This window comes from Dermatophagoides pteronyssinus, unplaced genomic scaffold (genome assembly GCF_027571235.1).
Source record: "Dermatophagoides pteronyssinus isolate colony J.1.1.1.1 unplaced genomic scaffold, Derpt_VIB-CSIC_2022.12 sq0013, whole genome shotgun sequence".
Lineage (NCBI taxonomy): Eukaryota > Metazoa > Arthropoda > Arachnida > Sarcoptiformes > Pyroglyphidae > Dermatophagoides > Dermatophagoides pteronyssinus.
The window spans coordinates 1,027,926-1,051,034 of record NW_027461537.1 but is presented as its reverse complement, the minus strand read 5'-3'; the positions used below and the strand labels follow the sequence as shown (position 1 = coordinate 1,051,034).

Here is a 23,109-nt window from a genome sequence, read left to right as displayed (position 1 = left end):
ATTGAAATTCTTATCCCGTCAAAGAAAAATATCTTTGAAAACAATGGAAACAAAAATTATTCATTTTTTTTGCAAACATCATATCCTCTCATAAAAAAATTTTTTCCTTCTGTTTCTCTCTTCTCTTTATCACTTTCACTTTCAATTCTATGTGTTTTGCACCTGATGATGATAAATAATGATCACATCATTATCATTAACACGTTTTTTCGATGTTCACTGTTTCAATGATTTTTTTGTTGTTGTTTTTGTTTGTTGCAGGAAAAATGAAATAAAATTGTTTCAAGTTGTTCTTCACATAAATTATATTTCGTAGAAAAAAATGAAACAGGCTCCTTGCAAATACAAAAGGGAAAACAACTGAATTTTAAATAAAAAAAAATTCAAAATGGCTCAGAATAGATTGGCTTGTTCATGGACAATACATGTACAATTCGGTTGAATCCACATTGAATCATAATTGTTCATCATCATCATCAACATTGACAAAATTGAATGGTTCATGAATCAACACGAATCCTACAAATAAAAAAAAACAGACAGATAAATAATAAAAGATTATCATATTGACTGAAATGAATAAACGAATGGTAAAATGATATGATACGATGATAATGGTGACAATTTTTTTTTCTCGAATGAGATTCCCTCAAATTCGTTTAAATTATTATCATTATTTTTTTTATGTAATAAAAATCATATCATTCTTTTTTCATCTTTTTTCTTTCTTTTTTTTCAATTATCATCTTAGTGATTGCAAATGAAAAACAAACAAAAAAACAAGTTATCATCCATCCATCCATCCGTTCATAGAATGTACAAAACGATTCTTAAATTGATTTTTTCTTTATGGTTTTGACGCACACGCATTTTTTTTATAGTGTGGTTGTTGTTGTTGTTATCGTTGTCTTACATTGTCCATAATTTATTCAATCGATCAACTTAGTAACGAAGATTCTTGTTAAATTTTTCTTTTGAATTCATTTGTCGGTTTGGTTTGGATGACGAGTAACGAGTGTATATTTTTTTGTGCCAAATAATTTTTTTTACCTTGATTTTGTTTTTGTTTTTTTCTTTGGTTCAGAAGTATTTTTGAATGATTTTTCTTCTGACAAAATGAAACAATTGATATCAATACCGATTTTGGTGATTTGGATTTTTACGGTGATCATTATTGCTGGTTGTGATGCACAAGGTATTAAATCAATCAGTGATAATCAAAATAATGATGGACCATCATCGCCAGTTTTTTTTCATCGACAACGTAAGTAAATTTTAAAAAATCGGCAATACAAAATTTTTAAATTTTTAAAAAAATTTCAGGCGCAATGGCTTCATTTCGAGTATCAGATCAACCAACATCCGATCAACAACCTGAATTTGGTTATCGTCTTCGTATGCCTAGCCAGCCGAATCCAAAAACATATATGGATTACAATGTACAAAACAACAACAATAATAATAATGACTTGATGATTGTTCGTCCACGTCCGATTATTATCAATAAAGGTGAAACATTGGAATCATCATCATCAACAGATCGAATTCGACCATTAGAATATTCGACACATCATAATGATTATCAACAACAGCAACGAGAAGATTCTGATGATTCTCAACAATCCACGTTTACAGGATCAAATGATAATAATTTTTATGGCCTACCACAACCATCATCTTCGTTTACTGGTAATGTATCACAAACACATGGTTCAGAATTAAATTCTTCACCAATTCCGGCTCCGGTACCTGAAATCGCTTACTATGATATAAATGATACACAACCAAACCAGCAAAATCAACCCGAATCATCGAGTCGTAGTTTTAATGGTGAACATCCAGATCAACGACAAATCGAATGGATTCGATATATTCAACGATTTCAACCAATTCCTAATCCAATTTTCAATCCAGGTTTTTTTAAAAAATCATTTAATAAAAGTAATTATATTTATGATTTTTTTTCAAATTCAATATTCTAGTTTCACAACAACAAATTATTCCAGCCACTGAGATTCCTGTTGGAACACCGGTAATATTTCATCGTAATGGATATCGACCAGTGCCAGAAGCTGGTCGCCCACCAATTCAAAATTATTTTGTACAGATTCCTAGACCAGGTGGTCCATTACAATCACAACATATTCCAACAACTAATCGATTTCAACAGGTTGAAATTCCACAACAAAGATATGAAATCGTTAATTCGAATGAACATCAACAACAACAACGTTTTATACTTCCAAAACAACAGAATGCAGGGCAATCATTTATTCGTGAAATTCGACCAATGCCAACAACATATCTTACCGATCAGATACGTTATTTACCACCAATACCACAACGTATGAATTATTTAATAATGATACCTTTATTGAAAATTGTAAGTCCAGTAATTCGTATTGGTTCAACAGGCAATACCCAGCGACCAACAATGAATGTTGATTATAATTCTATCAGCGAATCAGCGAATAACAAAACTGTTGGAGATAATTATCAAGTGACACAAGAACAGCCAATTATTACACAAACACGAATTCATACGCCAGTATTCGTAACCGATTATAAACCGCCAAAAGAATTCAAATATACGATTACACGTAATGATCAATCAATGGTTGAACAAAAACAATCAGATGACAAACAAACAATGATAGCTGTACCTATCGCTCAACAACGTATCGATAGTGGTAATAATGTTGGAGAAGATCGATTCTATCAGATACCATTAGCACAACCAATTCGTTATTTTCATGTACCACCATATATGCATCCATTTCCCATTGATCATTTGATGCGATCACCATTGTATTATTCAAATGATATTCAATCATCTGATTATGAACGTATACGTCCCGGTCAAACACATACACTTCCTGTTGTTAGAAATCAATCTGGTGGTCAAGGTGGTGGACCTGTTACCGTTACGATTGAGCCGATTCCAGAAGCATCGCCATCTACTGGTTCCCAACCGAGTCATCCAATACCAGTTTCGCAATCAAAACCAATCAATTTGGTTATTAATCATAAAAATAAAAATTTAGGCCAGCCATTACGGCAAGCTGTTTTTGAACCAATCGATAATGTTGCTTATCCATCAGATTTTCCGGAATCCGATTTGTATGGACAACCACAACAACAACAACAGCAACCTATTTTACAAGTTGGGCAACCACTTCGACAATCAAACACTTATGAACCACCGAAAGAATATCGGAATCAAATCGGACAACCATTACGTCAACCGGGAGAAACATATCAACAACATCAACAAAATGCTGGACAGCAACTAAGAGAAACAGATAATTATCAACCAATTTATGGAACACCAAGTAATCAAAATTTCCGACGATTAGAATTATCCGAAAATAATGCAAATGTAGATGAAAGTTCGGAATTAGAACCCGGTCATCCGGATTATATAACTGGTCGTGGACATCAATTGAATTATAATCCACAACAATTTCAATATTCATCCGCTGCTAATCGATGGCCTGTACAACAACGAATAGATAATAATAATGAATATTATCAACAACAATCGAATGATGGCATTTATCATCATCAAACATCATCGTAAAAAATAAACAATCTTCATCATGACATTGACAATCGAAACAAATTGATCAATCGATCGATCGATCAATATTTTTTCAATTATTGAAATTATTCAAATATTTTCAGGACAGTGCAGAAATTGGCGAAAAAATTGAATAAAATTTTGAATTTTTTTTCTTTTTTTTTACTCTTTCAAATTGATAATCACCGAAATTCGTTGATTAAAAATCAATTATTGTTTGAAAAAGTTGATAATAAAATCCATTTTGTTTTGAACAGATTCAATAAAGGATAATAATTGATATTTAACGCTTAGAAAAAGTTTGATTAACGATTATGAAGTCACATCAATTAATTCAACAAACAAAAAATCAATCCACTTTATTTTTTTCAATTTTCAAAATCAGATAATAATCTTGGCAAAATGAAAAAAAAAACATCCTTGCTGTTGTTGCAAAAATCATTCACAATGACATTGCTCCAAAGTCATCATCATATTAACGAGACAAGCAGTAAATAAACTTGTTTATCAATAATGTACAATATTATTTTTTTTTCAATGAAAGAATTGTCGACGTGTTAAAAATGGAATGATGTTTTTTTTCAACAACAACAAAAAAATTCCAATCAATTCAACATTCATGGTTTTGACATTATATCTCAGTGTAGGATAAAATTTTTCAATCATGACAACAAAAAATGTCTGAATCTTTTATTATTATTATTATGACATTTATATTAAATTAGCATTTAAAATAGAATTTCAACAAAAATAAATGAAAAAGAAATTTAAATTTTATGTGATTGATTTGTTAAAGGAAATGTCAAATTATTATTTGCCAAAAAAAAAGAAAAATGATTGTTAATGAATGTGAATAGCTTCTAATAATTGAAATGATAGTAAGGATATTTTTGGTTGACATTTAACAGCCAAAATCAGGTGAATGGCAACAATAAAGATAATCATAATTGAATGGTGGAATAAATTTTGTAAATAATTTTTCACAACGACATGATTCTTGTAGACCAAGTAATTCTTTTGACCAACGAATTGTTTCGGGTGAATTATCTGTAGTAAAATAGGCAAGCTGATCGTTGGATGAAAAACGACCATCCGAACGTATTAATTCGGCTAATAATACTTCACCAATTAATGGATCGATAGCGTATAATGGTCCAGGCATTGATCGACCAACTTTAAAATAAGGGGTAAAAATTTTTGTTTTTAATTTTTTAAAATTTTATTTATAATCAATTCGAACAGAAATCAATATTATTGCAATACATACTTGGATCTAATTGTATACAACCATAACCAACAACTTTACTATCATTATTCGATGTATCCAATACGGCTAATGTGATTGTCGTCGTTTTGGCAAACATATAACGTAATAATGTTGAACGATTGTCTAATTGAACATTTTTATCAAATTCGATTATTTTTTCAATCAATGATTCATGATAATCAATATTTTCGGCCATTAATTCAACCAAACGATATTTTTGATCAAGTTTTTCAGCCGTACGTAATGATTGTATGTTTGGTGATTTACCTTCGATTATAACAATCGATCGACCTTCGATTTGACAAAAACCAGCACGATCTTTATAGATTTTGAATTTACTTGGTACAGCGCAAAGACCGAAATTATCATTGCTGAAAGTTGTTAAACATTTTGAAAATAATTTTTTTCCAATTCCAAAATTTCGATATTCTTTTTCCACACAATATAGTCCAAGAATACGTGTTCCATGTGTAGTCATTGGCGATGCACATGAACCAATTACTTTGTCTTCATTTTCATCGATTGCAACAAAAAAACCGGATGGATCTGATTGATAATAACTTTGTACAACATTCAATGAATCATTAAGATTTGCACGAGAAAATATCATTACAGCGGATTCAATTTCATCAAATTTCATTGGACGAATTGTTAATTTAAAATCTAAATCATTAAGATGATCATCATTATGATGATCACTATCATCAAGATTCATAATTGTGGTTGCCATTTTACTAAAAACAACATTAACAACAAAAAATTTCAATTCGATTTGGAATCGTTCTCAACAAACAAACAATTTGGTCGAAACGTTTCGCAGAAAAACGAAAACAGAAATGACGAAATAACGATAAACAAGGGAAATTACTCACAAATACAAAGTATCTGGTATATTTTTTTCATAATCATATTGAATGGCATTGAAATATAAAATCATGCAAATTGATTGATTGATTGGTTGAATGTATAAGAAAATTTGTTTGCAATGTTTGTTTGTATTATTATTATTATTATTGAATCAATTGATTTCAATAAAATGCTATGTTTTTCAAGTACAATTCAATTCGAAATGAACGAATGAAACAAAATGTACGAAAAAAAAAGAAAAAGAAAAAGCAATTGAGGCCTTTTTTAACAATTTATTGTGAAAAAAAATAATTTTTCATTCATATTGGCATTAAATTAGACAAGAAGTAGGCAAAAAAACAAGAAATATTTTTTAAAGAATCGATAAAACAAATCGATAATTCGATCAATGAATGTTTTAAAGACATCTGAAAAATAAATTCTCAAAATATCGAATGTATTAGATCTTTTTTTTTTATTGACAATAAATGATGATAAAAACACAATCAATATTTTGGGATTGAAATGATAATAAATTCATTAAATGTTCACAAATATAAACAATCAACCGTTGATTTCTGTTTCTAACTAATAACTAAAACCGATATCACGACAAACAAACCAAACCAAACCAACAAACATGTGTGCATCATATGAAAGATTGAATGAAATTCGTACAATATTTATTTGTCTACAATACAAACATCAATTTTTTTCAAAAGGAAGAAGAACCTTCCTTTTCTTTTCTTTTATTTTTAGATCTATACAGACAATTGATGCTATACACACAGAATACGAATAAAATGATTTTTATTCCATCATTATCATAATAGTTTTGTTCCTGAAACCACTACTAGAAAAAAATTTAACCTTGAACTAGACCATACATTTTTGGTCCCAGTATTGGATTCTGTGTCTGTGTTTGTATGTTGTTCCAAATGGAACAATCTCATATATCAAATAATATTGCTATATTGGAAAAAATAGTAAGAGAAAAAAATGACTTAATAATTTGATGATGATGATGTGTACCTTATTGATGATAAAATATTTGGTTTATTTTTTTTATTTTTTTTGATTAGTTGAATAGAAAAAAAATTCAAGGTCTTTGATACTGAGCAAAATCATTCTTGTTGCCAATGCTTCGTTTTTTTTCTGAGAAAAGAAAAACAAGAACATTTTTATGTTCAGAAAATATATAGATTCGGAATTTTGATTTGATGATTGTCGATTTTTTTTAATCGAAAAAATAATGAAAAAAATCGATCAATTTTCAAATGTTCATCTTTCGAAAAATTAATTGAAAAATCTGAAATTTTTTTCATTTAAAAAAGAAGTCATGATAAGAATTAATTGAATTTTTTTTTAAACAGACACGTATCAGTTTTTTTTCTGTTTGTCAATATTTGATCTGTAATAATAATAATAATGATCTGTATTGGATGTTTGAAATATGAGATTATTACATAATAAATTTGTTATCGTTATTTTGTTTTTGTTTCAATGGAAAAGATTATCAATGAATCTGAAAGTCTGAAATCAAAATTTTTTCTAGAAAAAACCCATTCTTGTTCATTGTTGTAGATAAACGAAGGGAAAGAGTGGAAAAAAATTGCCCGTAAGGCTTTCACCTTGATTCTGTTTTTTGTTTGTTTTTTTTCTGTTTGACACATAAAAAAAATCTAAGAACCAATAATTCATCAACCTACTTATAATCGAGAAAAAAAACGATGACGTTCATGATTAGATGCTAATCATCATGATGAACGAAGATCAAGGACAAACTTTATCTTTGCGCAATGAAAAAAAAAGATTTGAAAAAAAAGTACAAACCTATTTATAATCCAAAAAAAGATCAAAATTCAAAACCCCCTCATTTTCCACGAAAAAAGTAGATATCATTTTAAAATCTTGTTTTTTTTAAAGAAAAACAAATAAAATTAATGTCCATTTATATTACAAATGATAATTATTTTCTTTCAAAATAGTACGATTTCTGTGGCCCTTGACAACAGCAAGAACATTTAAAAAAAATTTGAATGGTTCAATTCAATAAATGTGTGTGTGATGTAATGAGAGAATATTGTAGAACTTGATTGACAAGATTATAACCACTTTTAACCCTCACTACTGAAGAATTACTGAATGTCATCATTGTTGTTGTTGTTGTTGTTGTTGCCAGAATCTTTATGCGTAAATAAATGATCATTATCAAGGAAAATTTTCTTATGATTTTATCATTTATCAATAACAAAAAAGAAAAAAAAATGGTCTCGTTTTTCAATACTTGTTTTTTTTTCTTTTCTTTTATGGATTCAATATTCTTTGATGAAAGGAGTGGACAACAAGTTTTTTTTTATATTTGTCCAAATGAAAGTATCACTTTATTCTTAATCATTTTTCAACTGATTCTGTTGATTGTGATGGACTAAAATGATTTTGGTTATTTTGAATGGGTCTGGATTTTTATTATAAAAGACCAATGTTTTTTACCATTTCGAATCATCATTTTCTTGAACTTCAAGTTTGAATTGAATATTTCTTGAAAATTTTTATTAAACAAATACTCTATTAACCATGCTTAAGGTTTGTTTGTTTTAGTTGATGAATTTTTCATTTGTAAAAATTTCATTTTGTAATGTTTTTATTCTTTATTTTATTTAAAGTTTGTCGTTTTAGTCGCCGTTTTGGGCGCCTGCTTTGCTGAAGAAAGCATACAGGAAAGATCGAAAAAAATGATGAGTGGTCAATTTTACGGCATGGGTTCGTATGGTTATGGTGGCCGAGGTTTTGGTTCCAGTGATCGTTCTGGTCTTGGTTATGGCTATGGTGGTCACCATTATGGTTCCGGCGTGTATGGTTATGGTGCCCGAGGATTTGGTTCCAGTGATCGTTCTGGTTATGGTTATGGCCTTGGTGGTCACTATTATGGCCCCGCTATGTATGGTTATGGTGTCCGAAGTTATGGTGCCGGTTATGGCTATGGTCTTGGTGGTAACCGAATGTACTATGGTCGACGATATGGCGGCTTGGGCGGTTATCATGGTTTAGGGGGAAATTTCGGATATTCTGGTATCCTTCCATCATATAGCTATGGTTATGGTAATGCTGGTTATGCTTTGCAACCAATCACCACTGCTTACATTGCCCAACCAGTTGTTCAAAGTATGGACAATGTTCGATTGGGTGCCGCCATTCCATCGGTTGAATTTATGAGTGAACGTAGACCAGAATCTCAATCCGAAGTTGTTAAAGCTGCTGTTTACCGTGTACCAAACACTGTTGAATACAAAAGCATGCCAACCAATTACAATAAAGTTCAACCACAAGTTGTCGAAGTCGAACCATCCGAAACTGCATTGCATCTTCATTTCAAAACTGGAAGTTCCGGTATTCTTCTTACACAATCACACGAAAAAAGTCAATCACCCGAAGTTCAAGTTGAAGAATCCAAAGAAGATGTTGCTCGATTGATCCATAAAATCGAAAAACCAATCATCCAAGAAGTTCATGAAGTAATTACTCCATATCGTCAAATTACCAAAGAAATCAGCCCAGTTGTTGAAGCAATTCACACTATTGTTTCAAAATCAGAAGGTAAATTTTTTGCTTGTTTTTATCATTCTCACTTTTTTATACTCTTATTTTATATTCGTTTTTATGAATAGATCAACGACAAAACTATCATGTCATGGAACATCCCCAAACCGTTTCGGTTCATCATGAACAAGCTCAAATGGCCGTTGCACAGCCAGTATCAACTGTTGCCGTTGCACAACCAGTATCCACTGTTGCCGTTGCACAACCAGTTGCCGCAGTTGCCGTTCCACAACAAGTAGCTACTGTTGCCGTTGCTCAGCCAATTGCTGCTCAACCAATCGCTGTTGGTTATGAAGAAAAATACATCGCTCCAAGTTCCTACGGAATTATGGGCTCAGGTTATTCAGCTCAACCAATCACATATGTTCAATCATCATATGAACCAGCTAAATTGGGTTATGGTTATGATGCTAGCCGATATTTGTCATCATCATCATCATCATCATCATCTTCAGCTGCTCCATCACAATCATCATTCGGTGGCCGATGGGAAGGTGATGCTGGTTCATTCCGTGCCAATTTCGATAACCGAGCTGGTATGGTTGGTAACCGACAAGAACAATACCATGAATCACGATCAAGCTATTAAATCCTGATCCATTCATCATCATTAACAAGATCAATGTCGAATGAAAATTAATTAGAAATCGATAAAATTTTTTCCGATCAACTGCCAAGATTGTTACCTAAATTTTATTTCGATCCTGCCAATCCGGTATCCCAAATGAATGAAGAAGAGCAAACAAAGGGATTCCAAATTATTATTATTATTATTATTTTGGTTCAAAGCTTTCTATTTTTCTCAAAGAATCTGTTCTTAATTTTTATTTTGTCCAACTTTCTCCCTTCTTTTCTCCTTCTCTCATTCAATCTTATCCGGTGCCCAACAAAAAAAATCCATTAAATAAAAACTTATTCAATGAAAAAATTTCTTAAATTTATTTATAGTGTTGATGAATGTTGTGGTCTTGATTTTGATCACGTTAACAAGAGATTTTAAATAATTATATTACAAATGAATTTATAAAAATGATTAGATGATTGTTCAAATAACATGAAATTCCATTAAAAATGCCAAAATTATATAGATCATATAGATCGTAATCAATATATAACCATGTAAACGATGTGAACGAAAATTTCCCAACACAAATATCAATAATGATATGGCCAAACTTGCTGTTAATGTTGCATATGGTAAGGTTATCATATGATTATAATGAATCTAAATACAATTCAAATGAAGTGAAATGGATTGTTGTTGTTGTTTTATTAATTTATCAATTACAGGATTGCAAACTTACATTAATTGTATTAGAAAAATTATCATTCTTAATAAATAACATTAGATATGGAATGCCTAAACCAATCAAAAGATCTGATGATATGGATGATGAAAAAATTTGATCAATTTGTAAAATTTAATACAATTCAAAAAAAAACTTACTAAATAATGGTCCACCAAAACAAGCTGCAATAGCCATACTATGATAACCATGACGTGCCATTGATAGATTTGATATTAAATCTATAGGAGAAATTTTATTGAAATAATAAATCTTAAAAAACCTTTAATATAAATCGATCTAACCTCCACAACTGTTACCCCATGCCAATATCGTAAGGCCAAGAATCGAATCAGATAAATTAAATAATAAGGCAAATGTTTTCAAAATGTTTATAATTTCATTTGCAATCGTTTGAATAAATATAATCGAAACAATAAAACCGATTAATGCAAATACACGATGATAAAATGGTGATCGATTTTTATCCGTAGTTAAAAATAATAATATAATCAATACGAATGATATGATAAGTAATAATGCCCATAAAGGAAATTGATCGTTGATATCATATTCAACTGGTTGGTAATTAATTTGATAATGGAATTAATAATTGGATCATCAAAATAATTTCCTTAAAAAAAGTTTACCTTGTTTAAGAAAAATAACAATTTGCGGTGCAATCACAATGTTTATACAGAATAATAAACGACACCAATCATCATTGACAGATTCCAGATCGACTACCGGTATGCAAAGAATAAGAAGAAAATATGGTCCAGCTTTGATTAATTCTAAAAGTTTTTTATAAAATGGATATTCTTTCCATTCTAACATATCAATAGGACAAATATGAAGAAGAAAATTCTTTGTTTCGCTCATCATTTCATTTATACTAAATTGTGCTAAATATTTTGTCGAATTATCATTATAATCTTCACGTTCGTTTTGATTCAAATATGTTTGTGAATCAAAATCATCTTCATCTGTTTCTAATGCTTTGGAAACACTATAAATTGTATTCGACCAATGATGATGTGCAAAATGTTTTGATTCAGATTTTCTACGACTATTTGTACTACGCATTATACTTCCATTACGAAAGAATCTGGGCAAAATTATTTCATCTTCCGATAAATCATCTTGATTTAAATTTGAATTTGATGATGAAAGTGAATTTTTTCTATTTAAATTCATTATAAATGAAGTTGTGGATGAAATTTGATGATTATCAACATTACTGCTTATTGACACACGAATTTCCGTTAATGGTAATTCACTATCCAAAAGTGTTTGTTGTTGTAGTTGTTGTTGTCGTCGTTGTCGTTTTGTTTGTCGAATTTGTAAATAAATATAACGACATGCAAAAATGGTCAATATGTAGACAAGATAATAGCAAATCAAAGCTAATTGAATGAATAAAAGTTTTTTGTTAATTGAAAGAAAAAAACAAATTTCCATAAAGTTTTTCATCAAAACTTACCGATAGAATTTCCAATTTTAAATGTTCTTCCATAAATAAATACCCATGTCAGAAACGTAGCACCAATATAGAATATAATATCACGAACTAATGGTCGTTTATTCATTGTAAATTCACCACTCAATATGATACAACCGATAACAATAGTTGTGACAAATGTACCAGCACCAAATAGACTGGCAAAAATTAAATGTGGTTTCGCATGACTAATACCACCTATCGATGCAAATATATCCGGTGCTCCATTACCAAATGCTAACAATGTAACACCAGCAATATTATTCGGAAGTTTTAATGTATTTGATATGGTTAATAATGATGGACAAAGGCTATTAATAAATGAAAAAAATTGAGGTTAAAATTAACACAAAATTATACCAAACATACAAATTATCAGCAACCAAACTAATAGTGATAAATAAAATGAATAAAATGCCGAATAAAATTATTGAATTCAATATTAGTGAATCATTCAAACGACAATAAGCCATTTCAATAAAGCTGAATAAAATGCCATCATATGCACAGGATTCGGTTGTCTGAACAAATTCACAACGTTTTTCAGTATCATTAATATGGATAACATCGCGGCACTATGTAAATTTATGTGAATTTTATCATTAGATTTAAAATTCTAAATATTAAAGAAAATGATAGACTGCTTACGTGAACATCTTTGATGAGAAATTCAAAGATGATTTTTTCGGTAAAATTTATCATTGTTTTAATTTCATATAATCAATTTATATCGAATCAGTTTGCATATGATATTTGTTGGCGATCAAATGATTATTTCATTTATTTATTTTTATTATTATTAATTTTGTTTTTTTTGACATTTATCAAATTCAATTTTCAAATAAGAAAATGTGTTTTTAAAATTGTTTATTTGTAATGATTTTTTTTAAAAAGCCAACTACCTATAGCAACTCGAATCGACGACTATAGATTGATGGCGGCAATGACATCCATAAAATACATTTTTTTTCCCAAGATATATGGACTTGGATTTCCATTAATTAAATTGATATCAAATTTTTTTTTACTGAATCTCACTTCAATACTTAAAAAAGTATCATTGTTTTGTAATTTGTCTGTTTATCAAAAAAAGAGAAAAGTTTTTTCTTTAATTTGCCGGATTATCATATGTTTGTACAGTTATGATCATGATGATGATGATTGTTGTCAATATTTTGGAATGTGCAGTTGAAACCTTTCATTTTAATCTGAATTCATCTACCAGACTGTTTTAAACGTGATTTTTTTTCAATTAGAAACAATAGAATATAACTACTATTATGATTATCAGATGTTATTGATTGTTGATTAAAAATTGTTTTTTCTCAGGTTGAAGTACACAAATGAAAATAAGATAACCTTAATATATCTAATACTTGACATTTTGATGATTGCATATTATCAAGGTTTTAGCCTTGATCAATTCTAATTGGTTCAAAGTATTTTAATGTTAAGTTAACATAGTTACTACCTGAATTGAGAATTTTTTTTTGTGTATCCAAATAGATAGATAGACTATCCAAAGATATTGGGAAAGAATTCTAGTGAAATTGAAAGAAAAACATCATAAAAAACACACGATATAAAATTTACAAGTTTTTTTTGTTTTTCAATTGAAATCGTGTGCCACCTCTTTATGATTATATGATTATAAAATGTAATTGATAACAATAAAAAAAAAATTTTTAACACATCGAAATAAAAATATGTTTTTTTATATAATCAAAATAATAATTTCGTTCATAATGGCTGATTGTATATTCCAGGATATTGGTTATTGATATTTACAAATTTATAGAAATTTTCGCATTTTTTTTGTTGATGATCATGATATGATTAAAATTTCTTTTCCAAATTGATAAGATTAAATATCTCTTTACGTATAAGGCTATCGATGTAACGACCACAATTTGTTTTTGGTAGATTATATCGAACAAACAGAAAGAATTCATCTAAATCAGCAACATTTTCTATGTTAAAAGTGTAAAAAAATTAAAATTAAAAATCTTATTTTTGCTCACAATCAAATCCTATTATGATTGCAATACCTTTGATATAATTAGCGATCTGTTGATTAAGTTCCGGTGTTAGATATGTATTGACAAATTTTAATGATACTAATGCGGCACATTTTTTTGATGATGTATCGGTTTCAATGACATATGCTTCAGCGATCAATGGATGATTTAGTAAATAGGTTTCGATTCGAGATTGTTGAACTATTGAATTTAGTTCACTTGATGAATTTCGATATTGTCCATGTAGATAGATTAATCCATTTTCATCATAGAAACCCAAGTCCTGTGTAATTAACCAACGTTGACGATGAAAATGATGTTTATCTGCTTTTGAATGATCAGTTAGATGTTGAAAATTTAATTCGATTATGCGAGAGCTGTTTTAGTTTTTAAAAATTTTTGTGAGCAAAATAATCAACGACAAAAAAAAATCGTCACTCACCTATTGTTGCTAATATAACCGATGGCAAACATATTTTGTTCACGTCCAACAGCAATTAAACCACAACAATTTGCTTCTAACATTTCATCATCATAATCAGCCAGGCTATGGATTTTGATTCGAGTATTTGGCAATGGAAATCCAGCCGAATCATAGTCATTCGAATTACGTATCAACATTGTTATAGGACATGGTGTTTCAGCCATAATATAACAATGACGAATTGAACGAACATTTGGAAAACGATGAAAAAAATTTTGACATAAAATTGATGATATTTTTCCACCAAACGAAATAATTTTTATTAAATTTTCAAGAATAACATTATGACCAGTATCTTTAAGTAATTTAATCAAAAAATTAGATGGTAAAATTGCTGAATATATTCGATATCGAACGATAGCATCGATTATGTGAACATAATCATAACCAGGAACTAATATAAAACTACATCCATTAACAATAGCCGATATAAACATGAGTAGATTTTCTAAATGTTCAAACGATCCATAAACTAATAATTTATCAATGGAACGAAATTCAAAAATTCGACCATCGGCTAACATTTCGCATGTTGCAATTAATGAAAAATGATTATGAAGAAAAAGCCTTGGTGGCCATTGATGTGTACCATTAGAGTTGAGTCCTAAACATGGTACGGTGACAACATTTATCGGTTTGAACAATTGATCAATTTCATTCGAATCTGAATTTAGCCAATCACCCAAATAAATAATTTTTTCATCATCAATTAAATCGTTGTTGGTGTTCAAATAGCCATAGAGAAAAATTTTCTGGCAAAATAAAATAAATGAATCAAATTTCAAGAAAAAAATAAAGGCCAAAATACAACCTTGATTTGTGCAATAGAATTTAACAATTTTCGAATGATAACCAAATTAAATTCATTACTATGATCAATATTCAGCACTAAATATTGTACATTATGTTGTATGATGAATGTTCGAATATCTTCTACAATTGTCATCAATTAAATTTAATCGTCAAGAAAAAAAAATTCAACAGGAAAAGCTTACGTAATGAAATGTTATCATACGGTAGATTCATCGGTATTGCCCCTATACAAATGGCGCCAAAATATAGAGCCAAATATTCAAATGAATTTTGACCAATAAATACGACAAATTCACCGGTGGGAATTATTTTCTTCAATATTGTCGCCGTTTTTCGAATATAACAACCAAGATTTTCATATGTACAGATTTTTTTAGTTTCATATTCAATCTATTAGAATTGATTGATTATCAAATGAAAATGAAAGCTAATCATAAATGAAAACATACAATCTTTTGATGTGAATGATTTCCGGATAAAATATTCAATAAATATTGAACAAATGAAACATGACGAAATGAATCCAGATTACAATTATGTTGCCAATATGGATGAATAATTTTCGATACATTCGAATCAGAACGAATAGTTGATTGTGCTAATATAGCACTAGCTGAATGCATTTTGTTTTTGTTTTTTGTGGAAACAATTTAAATAAAAGTTGAAGAAAAATTAATCCATCTAAACACCACCAACTAAATGAATCAATTGAACCGACTAAATGAACTGAATAATCGAATAATGAACAATATTGACGATAGAGAAAAAAATACGCATACAATCCATTTAATAATAACGACCACCCATCAGAAAATAAAAATCGAAAAATCTAACTAACGAATCGAAATAATAATAATGATAAAATAAAAAATAAAAATCCACATCAACAACGACAATAACAATAAACAAAATGCGAGAGAAATAACAGTGAAAAACCATGTGATTATCATTAATTTTTGGACATATAATATTATTATTATTATTTAGGAAAAAAAATCATAATAATGTTTATTAATTGAAAGATAGAATGTCTCAACCTAAAATAATAATAATAATAATCTGTTATATGGCAAGATCGCATAGAGATGATTTGTGTTGTGTTATAAGTAAACAGATAATTTACCAAACATATCAATTTATCAACAACAACAACAACATCGACCGAAAAAAAAATTGAAATGAAAATCAATTGTAATTTAACACCACATCATAAATTTTTTTTTATTATCTATCCACATCACCTTTCAAACAGTGTGTGGTGGGGAAATAATTTCCTTTTCATTATACTCAATTTTTTTTTGTCAAATTCGTTAATGTTTATCATCATAATAATCAAATATTATTATCAAACTAATACACACACTGTCATTTAAATTGGATATATTCTTTCGCTGGTTTTTTTTGCCGAATAAATATCTATTGGGCAAATTATTGCTTGCGTTGGTTGTTTGCGCTGTTTGTCATTTTTTTTCATTCGTAACTTTATTTAATAACAAGGTAATTTTTGGTGAAGAAAAAATGGAATGAATCCATAAAAAAACCATATAAAGTGATAACCCATTTAATCATTAATATTATTAGGTCATATTTATTGTTTTCAATCAATTAATGATAATAATAATAATAAGGAAAAAGCAATGAAAACCAAAATCTGTTTGGTCCGGTTTTTTTTGCTTTTGGTTAACATTTTTGTCCAGAAACAAAGATATCTATAGTAACAAAATCTGTTTGGTGGCCATGGCGATTAAAATTTGGGAAAAAAAATCAGGAAGAGACCTTTTTTTCGTTTTGTTTTATAATTGTCATTTATTAATTTTGTATTTATAGAAACAATGTTTGTTTGATTTTAAAAAAATAAATTTATTCACAAATTAATTCACATCCATAAGTGTATCCATTGAAAATTTAGACTCTAAAACAATAATTAAGTAATTAATTTCAAATATATAAATCTTTGATGAAACTTACTTTTTAACCACCTGTACAACATCTTCATCATTCAATTCATGATCTTTACCGACTTTTTGTGGATTATGTTTCACTGATGTTCCCCATACTAATGCACTGATTAGATAAAATTCATTTATTAATTTGATTTTTTACGGAATAAAATTTATAATTCAAATTAGATACTTACTATTTGAATTCTTTCATAATCGATTTATGTAGTTTATTACAAAAATCTTCAACAGTTTTACGTTCACGATTCAAAATAACCGGTGAATCATAATCGGGTAGTTGACCTTTTGGTTTGGTATAACTGAAACAAATTTTTCACAACAACAAAAAAAAGTTAATTAATTAACAAAATTTACAATGCAACATACATTCGAATTAATTTTAAATAATCCCATGTTTTATAAAGTAGATCATCAAAATTCCATTTATGGTGAGCGGATATAGGAACGCAATGTGGAATTTTATAAATTATTTCCAATTCTTCAATAGAAATTTGATCAATTTTGTTTAGTATATAAATACAAGGAGTATAGATACGATTCCCTTCGATTACATCGATTAAATCATCAGCATTGGCATCATATTTGAGTACAACATCTGCATTTGCTATTCGATATTCGGCTAATATCGTTTTCACTGTGTCAAAATCCAATTCCGATTGCTGTACTAAACATTGAAGATTAATACCACCTTTATCTTTTCTACGCAGTGTTATCTGTGGTGGATCTTTATTTAATCGAATTCCAAAACCTTCCAATTCTCGTTCAATTATTCGTTTATGTTGTAATGGTTTTAAAACATCTAACACGATGTAAATTAAGCTACAAGTTCGAGCTACGGCAATAACCTGACGACCACGACCTTTACCATCTTTAGCACCCTCAATAATTCCAGGTAGATCAAGTAATTGAATTTTAGCTCCTTTATATTTTATCACTCCGGGTACAGTTGTTAATGTTGTAAATTCATAGGCCGCCACTTCAGAATAAACGCCCGCTAAATTGGACAATAATGTCGATTTGCCGACGGATGGAAAACCTACGAATCCGATTCGAGCATCACCAGTTTTGGCTACATCAAATCCTTCACCAGTGGCACCACCACCACCTTTTGGTGTAATTAGTTCACGGCGAAGTTTAGCTAAACGAGCTTTTAGAATACCCAAATGACCCATCGTAGCTTTGTTTCGTTGTGTTCTGGCCATCTAATTATTAAATTATAAGAATTTTGATCATTATGGATCGCATCACTTACCTCGGCCTCGATGTCCGCAATTTTTTCAAGAACACTCATGATTGATTTGAAATATACAACAAGATTTTCAATTAATTTTCAACAAAGATCAAATCAACAAATCATCAACCACGTTGCGGTGTCTGTTTTGCCTCGATCGACGACTAATGGGTCGCTAATATATATGGTAATCGCGAAAGAAAACATTTAAATCACACATGTTTTATTAAATGTAATTTGTTTTTAAATAATTTTTGTTTCAACGACGTTTACAAATTTTCACAATAAATGTGGCAATAAAATAGGCAAATATGATAAAAATGCAAAATTCCATAAATAATGGTATTAGATCAATGTGAAACAATGATTTCAAATTTTCATTCAGGTAGTATTCCGCAACCAAACGATTTGGATTTGATTGATTACCACCATCAAATTCAAATGTTATACATTCTTCTGTATCTTGAACAACTTTCCAACGATTATCCCAGACAGTTTGACAAAAATCATATGCATCTTTATAGACCAAATTGAATGGTAAACATTGTGCACCATGTGGACAATGATTTGTAATTATTGAATTGGATTCCAACTTTTTCCAATCAAAATGTTTACGCCAATTTCGGACACATGTAAATGACGAACCGGAACATTGATTCCACCATTCAATGCAATCACTTTCGCATAATGGTACCTGTACGATTCGTTCTTGTCCATAATCTTCAAGACCAAATTTAGAATCACTTTTTACAATCCATGGTTCAATATACGGATCACAATTATAATAACAAAGATTTTTGATAAAATATCGATGACAACCAACCGATATGGAATCCAATCCACAATGAGTAAGATTAAAATTAAACTGATTCAGCATGTGATGAGCGCGAATTGATGTCTGTTGATCACAACAGGAATTTTCCGACCATGGTGAACACTGAAAATTTAAAAATAATAGATAATGTTTTAATCTTGAATCAGAAAAATATCTTACTTCTTCATACAACGATACGTTGAATTCTGGAATTCGGAGATGATTTTTCGTTCGAAGACAAGTTCCAATATGATTGGAATTGATCGAATGAATAAATAATAAAATCAATAATGATAAAATAACAAAAATGGATATTTTTTCCATCATCATTTGAACATTGCAATTGGAAAACCTATAGAAAAAATTGATCAAATGTCGACTAAGAGTTTATTTGTAAATAAGTAGTTTAAAAAAAAATTCAACAATGAAATAGGAAAAAGGCCTAAAGAAATTGTTCTTTATACAAAAACAAATAAATAACAGAGACAAAAAAAAATTAATAAATTGACAATGAGATGGCTAAAATCCTTTCGGTTTCCATTGTAACGGAAGACGAACATTTACTAGCTGATAACAAACAAGTAAATCTTGTGGTTGAAATCGAATAACTTGTTCGTTTGTTTTATTCGATATAATATTATTGGCAATCATTAGACCACATTCAAAATCTTTTTTAATTGAATCCACTTCATCTTTATGATGACGCATTGATGATAATTTTAAATCTTTAGCTATAATCTTTCCATTTCGAATTAATTTATATAAACCATTCTTTTTCAATATTCCTTTCGAACATCTTGATCCAGCAACGGGAATTTTTTTCTTTTTTTCATTTACAACAAATTCTTGTATAATAATTGCTTCACCAAGAATTTCTTCTCGATCAATAAATGGCATTCGTTCTTGTAATGTTTCTTTAAGATGATCAACAAGATGATATATCACATTAAAACGTTTGATAGAAATATTCAATTCTTTTGCTTTTTTCAATAAAGCAGGTGTAAATACACCGACATTAAATGTATAGATCATTCCATTTGGAAAACATGATGCTAATTCAATATCATTTTCGGTAACATTGCCAAGACCATAATGTATTAAATCTAATTTAGCTGGACTTGTCTCATTTGGAAATGAATCAAATAAATCTAATAAAACTTCTAAACTTCCATTAACATCGGCTTTCAATACAATACTCGTTTTTAATTCATCGCCTTCAGTTTGAATCAATTTTGTACGCGGAATTGATGAACGTTTACGTTTATAACGAATACCGGCTTCACGTCTAGCAGCTAATTCAGCTTTATAAACAGTATCATGTTCATCACGTTTTTGTTCGATAGCTTTTGCATCGATTGTTTGTCGAATTTGTCGTTCCAATTCTTTACCCATTCCTAATATATCTCGAACTTGTTTTTCCGAATTCAATTGCCAAATATGATCACCGGCTTCAGGTAATGTATCATCACGCCATCCGATAACTTGTGCAGGAAATCCAGGTGGAACTTCGTTGATTACTTGTCCATATTCATCAAACATTGCTCGTACTTTCGCCCAGCTTACATTACTATGGCGGCTATTTGTACTGATTAAAATATCACTTCGTTTTAATGTTCCCTGTTGAACCAGAATGGTGGTCAAACGTCCACGATGTGGATGAATACTGGATTCGATGATTGAACCTTCAACATTTCCATCGATCGGTGCTCGTAGTTCCAATGTTTCAGCTAAAGCAATGATTGCTTCTTTTAGTTCATAGATACCATCACCTTGAAGTGCACTAATTTTGATCGACTGAATGTCACCACCATCCTCTTCAAGGACAATACCGTGTGATTTCAGTCCAAATTTGACATTTTGAATCAAATCTGGATCATTTTTGATTTTATCAATCTTATTAATGGCAACAATAATGGGAACCTGTGATTTCTGTGCAAACGATATGGATTCAATTGTTTGTTCCATAACGCCATCATCTGCAGCGACAACTAACACGACAATATCAGTCACTAATGCCCCACGTTCACGCATCGAACTAAACGCTTTATGGCCTGGGGTGTCAAGAAAGACAACAAGATCTTCGATTCGACTTTTACGTATATTTTTGTCATCTTGAAGAGAAACAACGAATGCACCAATATGTTGCGTAATACCACCATGCTCTTGTTTGACTAGTTCGGATTTACGAATTGAATCTAGTAAAGTTGTTTTACCATGATCTACATGTCCCATTATGGTTACGATGGGTGGTCTGATACGAAAATCTTTTCCTTGTTTAAGCTGTGAATAGTTTCTAATTCTTGTCAAAATGGATTCGGTTGTAATCTGGTCCTGTTGATTATGATTAGGATGTGAATTTTCAATGTCATTTTTAAATTTTGTGGAATAAGTTCTAGCCAATGCTATTCGCAATGAGGAAAGACGATAAGCCAACATCTGCAATGATAATGATAGTGTTGACATTCAAAATGATTAAATATTTATTGTTTCAATCAAAGATGAAAAATTTAAAGAGATAATATAATTATAAAAAAGAATTCATAACTGTACAAATACAAAAATACAATGTTGAAAATAATAACACGTGAGTACCGTTCATAGACAATGGATCCAAATGAAAAAAACAAAAACAAAAATTGCCATCAAGAATTTGGTGATTTATTTGGGACCGTTTCCGGCACACAAACATTCATTCGTTCAATAATGGCTTGATTTTCCGTAGTTAAAATTAAATCCGTTGTTAATGATTCATCGATTCGTTTCGCAGCACGACGCATTCGAAATTTAACTGGCGGTTGATCACCGCTTATGATTTCAATGATTCCCGATTGATAAACGTTTATCTGGCCATGTTCAAGATTGAAATCAGCAGGTAATTGTATGAGATTGAATTCAGGCAGTAGTTTAATTTGATCTTTATCATCTGAATCATTATCCTTAAAATTAAGATGTTTATTCAATTCAATCTTCTTGATTATATGAGCGATTTCACGTTGTGTATCATCGTAAACATTTGCGCCAATGCTAGTTTCTGTTTTGATAACATTTTGAGACCCTCGTTGTTCACGTTTAAACTGTTGCCGTTTTTGTCGTCCAACATTTAAATTATTATTGATATTATTCAATTCTTGATGATTATTGGATGTCGATTCCAGTAATGATGATTGTTCATCGTGATTATTCAAATTCGTCGATTCAAAACGAAATGACGATGGTAGACCCCCGAATGCACGAGAAAGATTCAATTTTGTACAAGTATCATCATGGCTTCCTTCAAGTTTTTGTTTCAAATCTTCGAGTGTCGGTAATAAGGATGTACCAGAAGCAGAAGCAGCCGCCGCAGATGCCCGAATACTACTCCGTGTTGTACGTTTAGTTGATGATGAATTTGCCAATATATCTGATAAAGATGCGAATGATGTGGCCTGATTGCCACTTTTAGAAGATTGTGACATCACTTTTTCCACTGAAAATTTCATTTATTCATTGTTTTTTCAATAAAATCAATTGAAAAATTTAAGACACGAATAAAGTTATTGCAATTGTTTGGCATGTTACAACACATGAAGCAATCGATTGTTGACCATCGATTGCCATGTGTTGATGGGCAACAAAAAAAAATTCAAATTTTTTTCCCATAACAATGCGCCAATTAGTTTTATTGATGAAAACTGAAAAGTATTTATCAAAACAAATTCTATAAATTAA

At 29.8% G+C, this 23,109-nt stretch overlaps 9 protein-coding genes and 1 long non-coding RNA gene across 12 annotated transcripts; 3 read left to right on the top strand and 7 right to left on the bottom strand.

Annotated features, from left to right (window-relative positions):
* The first annotated feature begins 943 nt into the window (after positions 1–943).
* On the top strand, positions 944–3,879 carry LOC113790542 (uncharacterized). 3 transcript variants are annotated; one of them, XM_027340223.2, is made up of 4 exons: positions 1,088–1,264; positions 1,324–1,914; positions 1,983–2,345; positions 2,415–3,879. In XM_027340223.2, exons 1-4 carry the CDS (start codon positions 1,117–1,119, stop codon positions 3,578–3,580), a joined length of 2,268 nt encoding a protein of 755 aa, XP_027196024.2. In that variant the 5' UTR covers positions 1,088–1,116; the 3' UTR covers positions 3,581–3,879. The 3 variants fall into 3 exon arrangements, with proteins under 3 accessions (XP_027196023.2, XP_027196024.2, XP_075677909.1); XM_075821794.1 differs by having other exon boundaries at positions 2,394–3,879; XM_027340222.2 differs by having other exon boundaries at positions 944–1,264; positions 1,983–3,879.
* Positions 3,880–4,229: 350 nt separating this feature from the next.
* On the bottom strand, positions 4,230–5,948 carry LOC113790581 (uncharacterized). Its single transcript, XM_027340267.2, has 2 exons — positions 4,848–5,948; positions 4,230–4,753 (listed from the first exon to the last, which is right to left on the bottom strand). Exons 1-2 carry the CDS (start codon positions 5,575–5,577, stop codon positions 4,482–4,484), a joined length of 1,002 nt encoding a protein of 333 aa, XP_027196068.2. The 5' UTR covers positions 5,578–5,948; the 3' UTR covers positions 4,230–4,481.
* Positions 5,949–8,135: 2,187 nt separating this feature from the next.
* On the top strand, positions 8,136–10,221 carry LOC113790545 (uncharacterized). The gene is made up of 3 exons (XM_027340227.2): positions 8,136–8,279; positions 8,360–9,290; positions 9,362–10,221. Exons 1-3 carry the CDS (start codon positions 8,271–8,273, stop codon positions 9,880–9,882), a joined length of 1,461 nt encoding a protein of 486 aa, XP_027196028.2. The 5' UTR covers positions 8,136–8,270; the 3' UTR covers positions 9,883–10,221.
* LOC113790517 (mitochondrial sodium/calcium exchanger protein-like) lies at positions 10,115–13,467 on the bottom strand. Its single transcript, XM_075821873.1, has 8 exons — positions 12,729–13,467; positions 12,450–12,655; positions 12,063–12,391; positions 11,230–11,985; positions 10,885–11,157; positions 10,741–10,821; positions 10,598–10,671; positions 10,115–10,518 (listed from the first exon to the last, which is right to left on the bottom strand). Exons 1-8 carry the CDS (start codon positions 12,780–12,782, stop codon positions 10,339–10,341), a joined length of 1,953 nt encoding a protein of 650 aa, XP_075677988.1. The 5' UTR covers positions 12,783–13,467; the 3' UTR covers positions 10,115–10,338.
* Positions 13,468–13,761: 294 nt separating this feature from the next.
* On the bottom strand, positions 13,762–16,060 carry LOC113790529 (uncharacterized). The gene is made up of 6 exons (XM_027340208.2): positions 15,845–16,060; positions 15,578–15,785; positions 15,394–15,515; positions 14,541–15,334; positions 14,129–14,475; positions 13,762–14,050 (listed from the first exon to the last, which is right to left on the bottom strand). The coding sequence occupies exons 1-6, from the start codon at positions 16,016–16,018 to the stop codon at positions 13,917–13,919; spliced, it is 1,779 nt and encodes a 592-aa protein (XP_027196009.2). The 5' UTR covers positions 16,019–16,060; the 3' UTR covers positions 13,762–13,916.
* Positions 16,061–16,383: 323 nt separating this feature from the next.
* On the top strand, positions 16,384–17,270 carry LOC142645507 (uncharacterized). Its single transcript, XR_012846631.1, has 2 exons — positions 16,384–16,892; positions 16,977–17,270. It is a non-coding gene; the product is annotated as an uncharacterized LOC142645507 (long non-coding RNA).
* 128up (GTP-binding protein 128up) lies at positions 16,964–18,770 on the bottom strand. Its single transcript, XM_027340188.2, has 5 exons — positions 18,609–18,770; positions 17,723–18,558; positions 17,533–17,655; positions 17,364–17,459; positions 16,964–17,307 (listed from the first exon to the last, which is right to left on the bottom strand). Exons 1-5 carry the CDS (start codon positions 18,645–18,647, stop codon positions 17,301–17,303), a joined length of 1,101 nt encoding a protein of 366 aa, XP_027195989.1. The 5' UTR covers positions 18,648–18,770; the 3' UTR covers positions 16,964–17,300.
* An 18-nt stretch (positions 18,771–18,788) lies between these two features.
* On the bottom strand, positions 18,789–19,864 carry LOC113790513 (sperm-egg fusion protein Juno-like). The gene is made up of 2 exons (XM_027340189.2): positions 19,582–19,864; positions 18,789–19,524 (listed from the first exon to the last, which is right to left on the bottom strand). The coding sequence occupies exons 1-2, from the start codon at positions 19,729–19,731 to the stop codon at positions 18,847–18,849; spliced, it is 828 nt and encodes a 275-aa protein (XP_027195990.1). The 5' UTR covers positions 19,732–19,864; the 3' UTR covers positions 18,789–18,846.
* Positions 19,766–21,864, bottom strand: mIF2 (mitochondrial translation initiation factor 2). Its single transcript, XM_027340187.2, has one exon. The coding sequence runs from the start codon at positions 21,862–21,864 to the stop codon at positions 19,921–19,923; it is 1,944 nt and encodes a 647-aa protein (XP_027195988.1). The 3' UTR covers positions 19,766–19,920.
* Positions 21,858–23,017, bottom strand: LOC113790514 (uncharacterized). The gene has a single exon (XM_027340190.2). The coding sequence runs from the start codon at positions 22,878–22,880 to the stop codon at positions 22,044–22,046; it is 837 nt and encodes a 278-aa protein (XP_027195991.2). The 5' UTR covers positions 22,881–23,017; the 3' UTR covers positions 21,858–22,043.
* Positions 23,018–23,109: the final 92 nt, after the last annotated feature.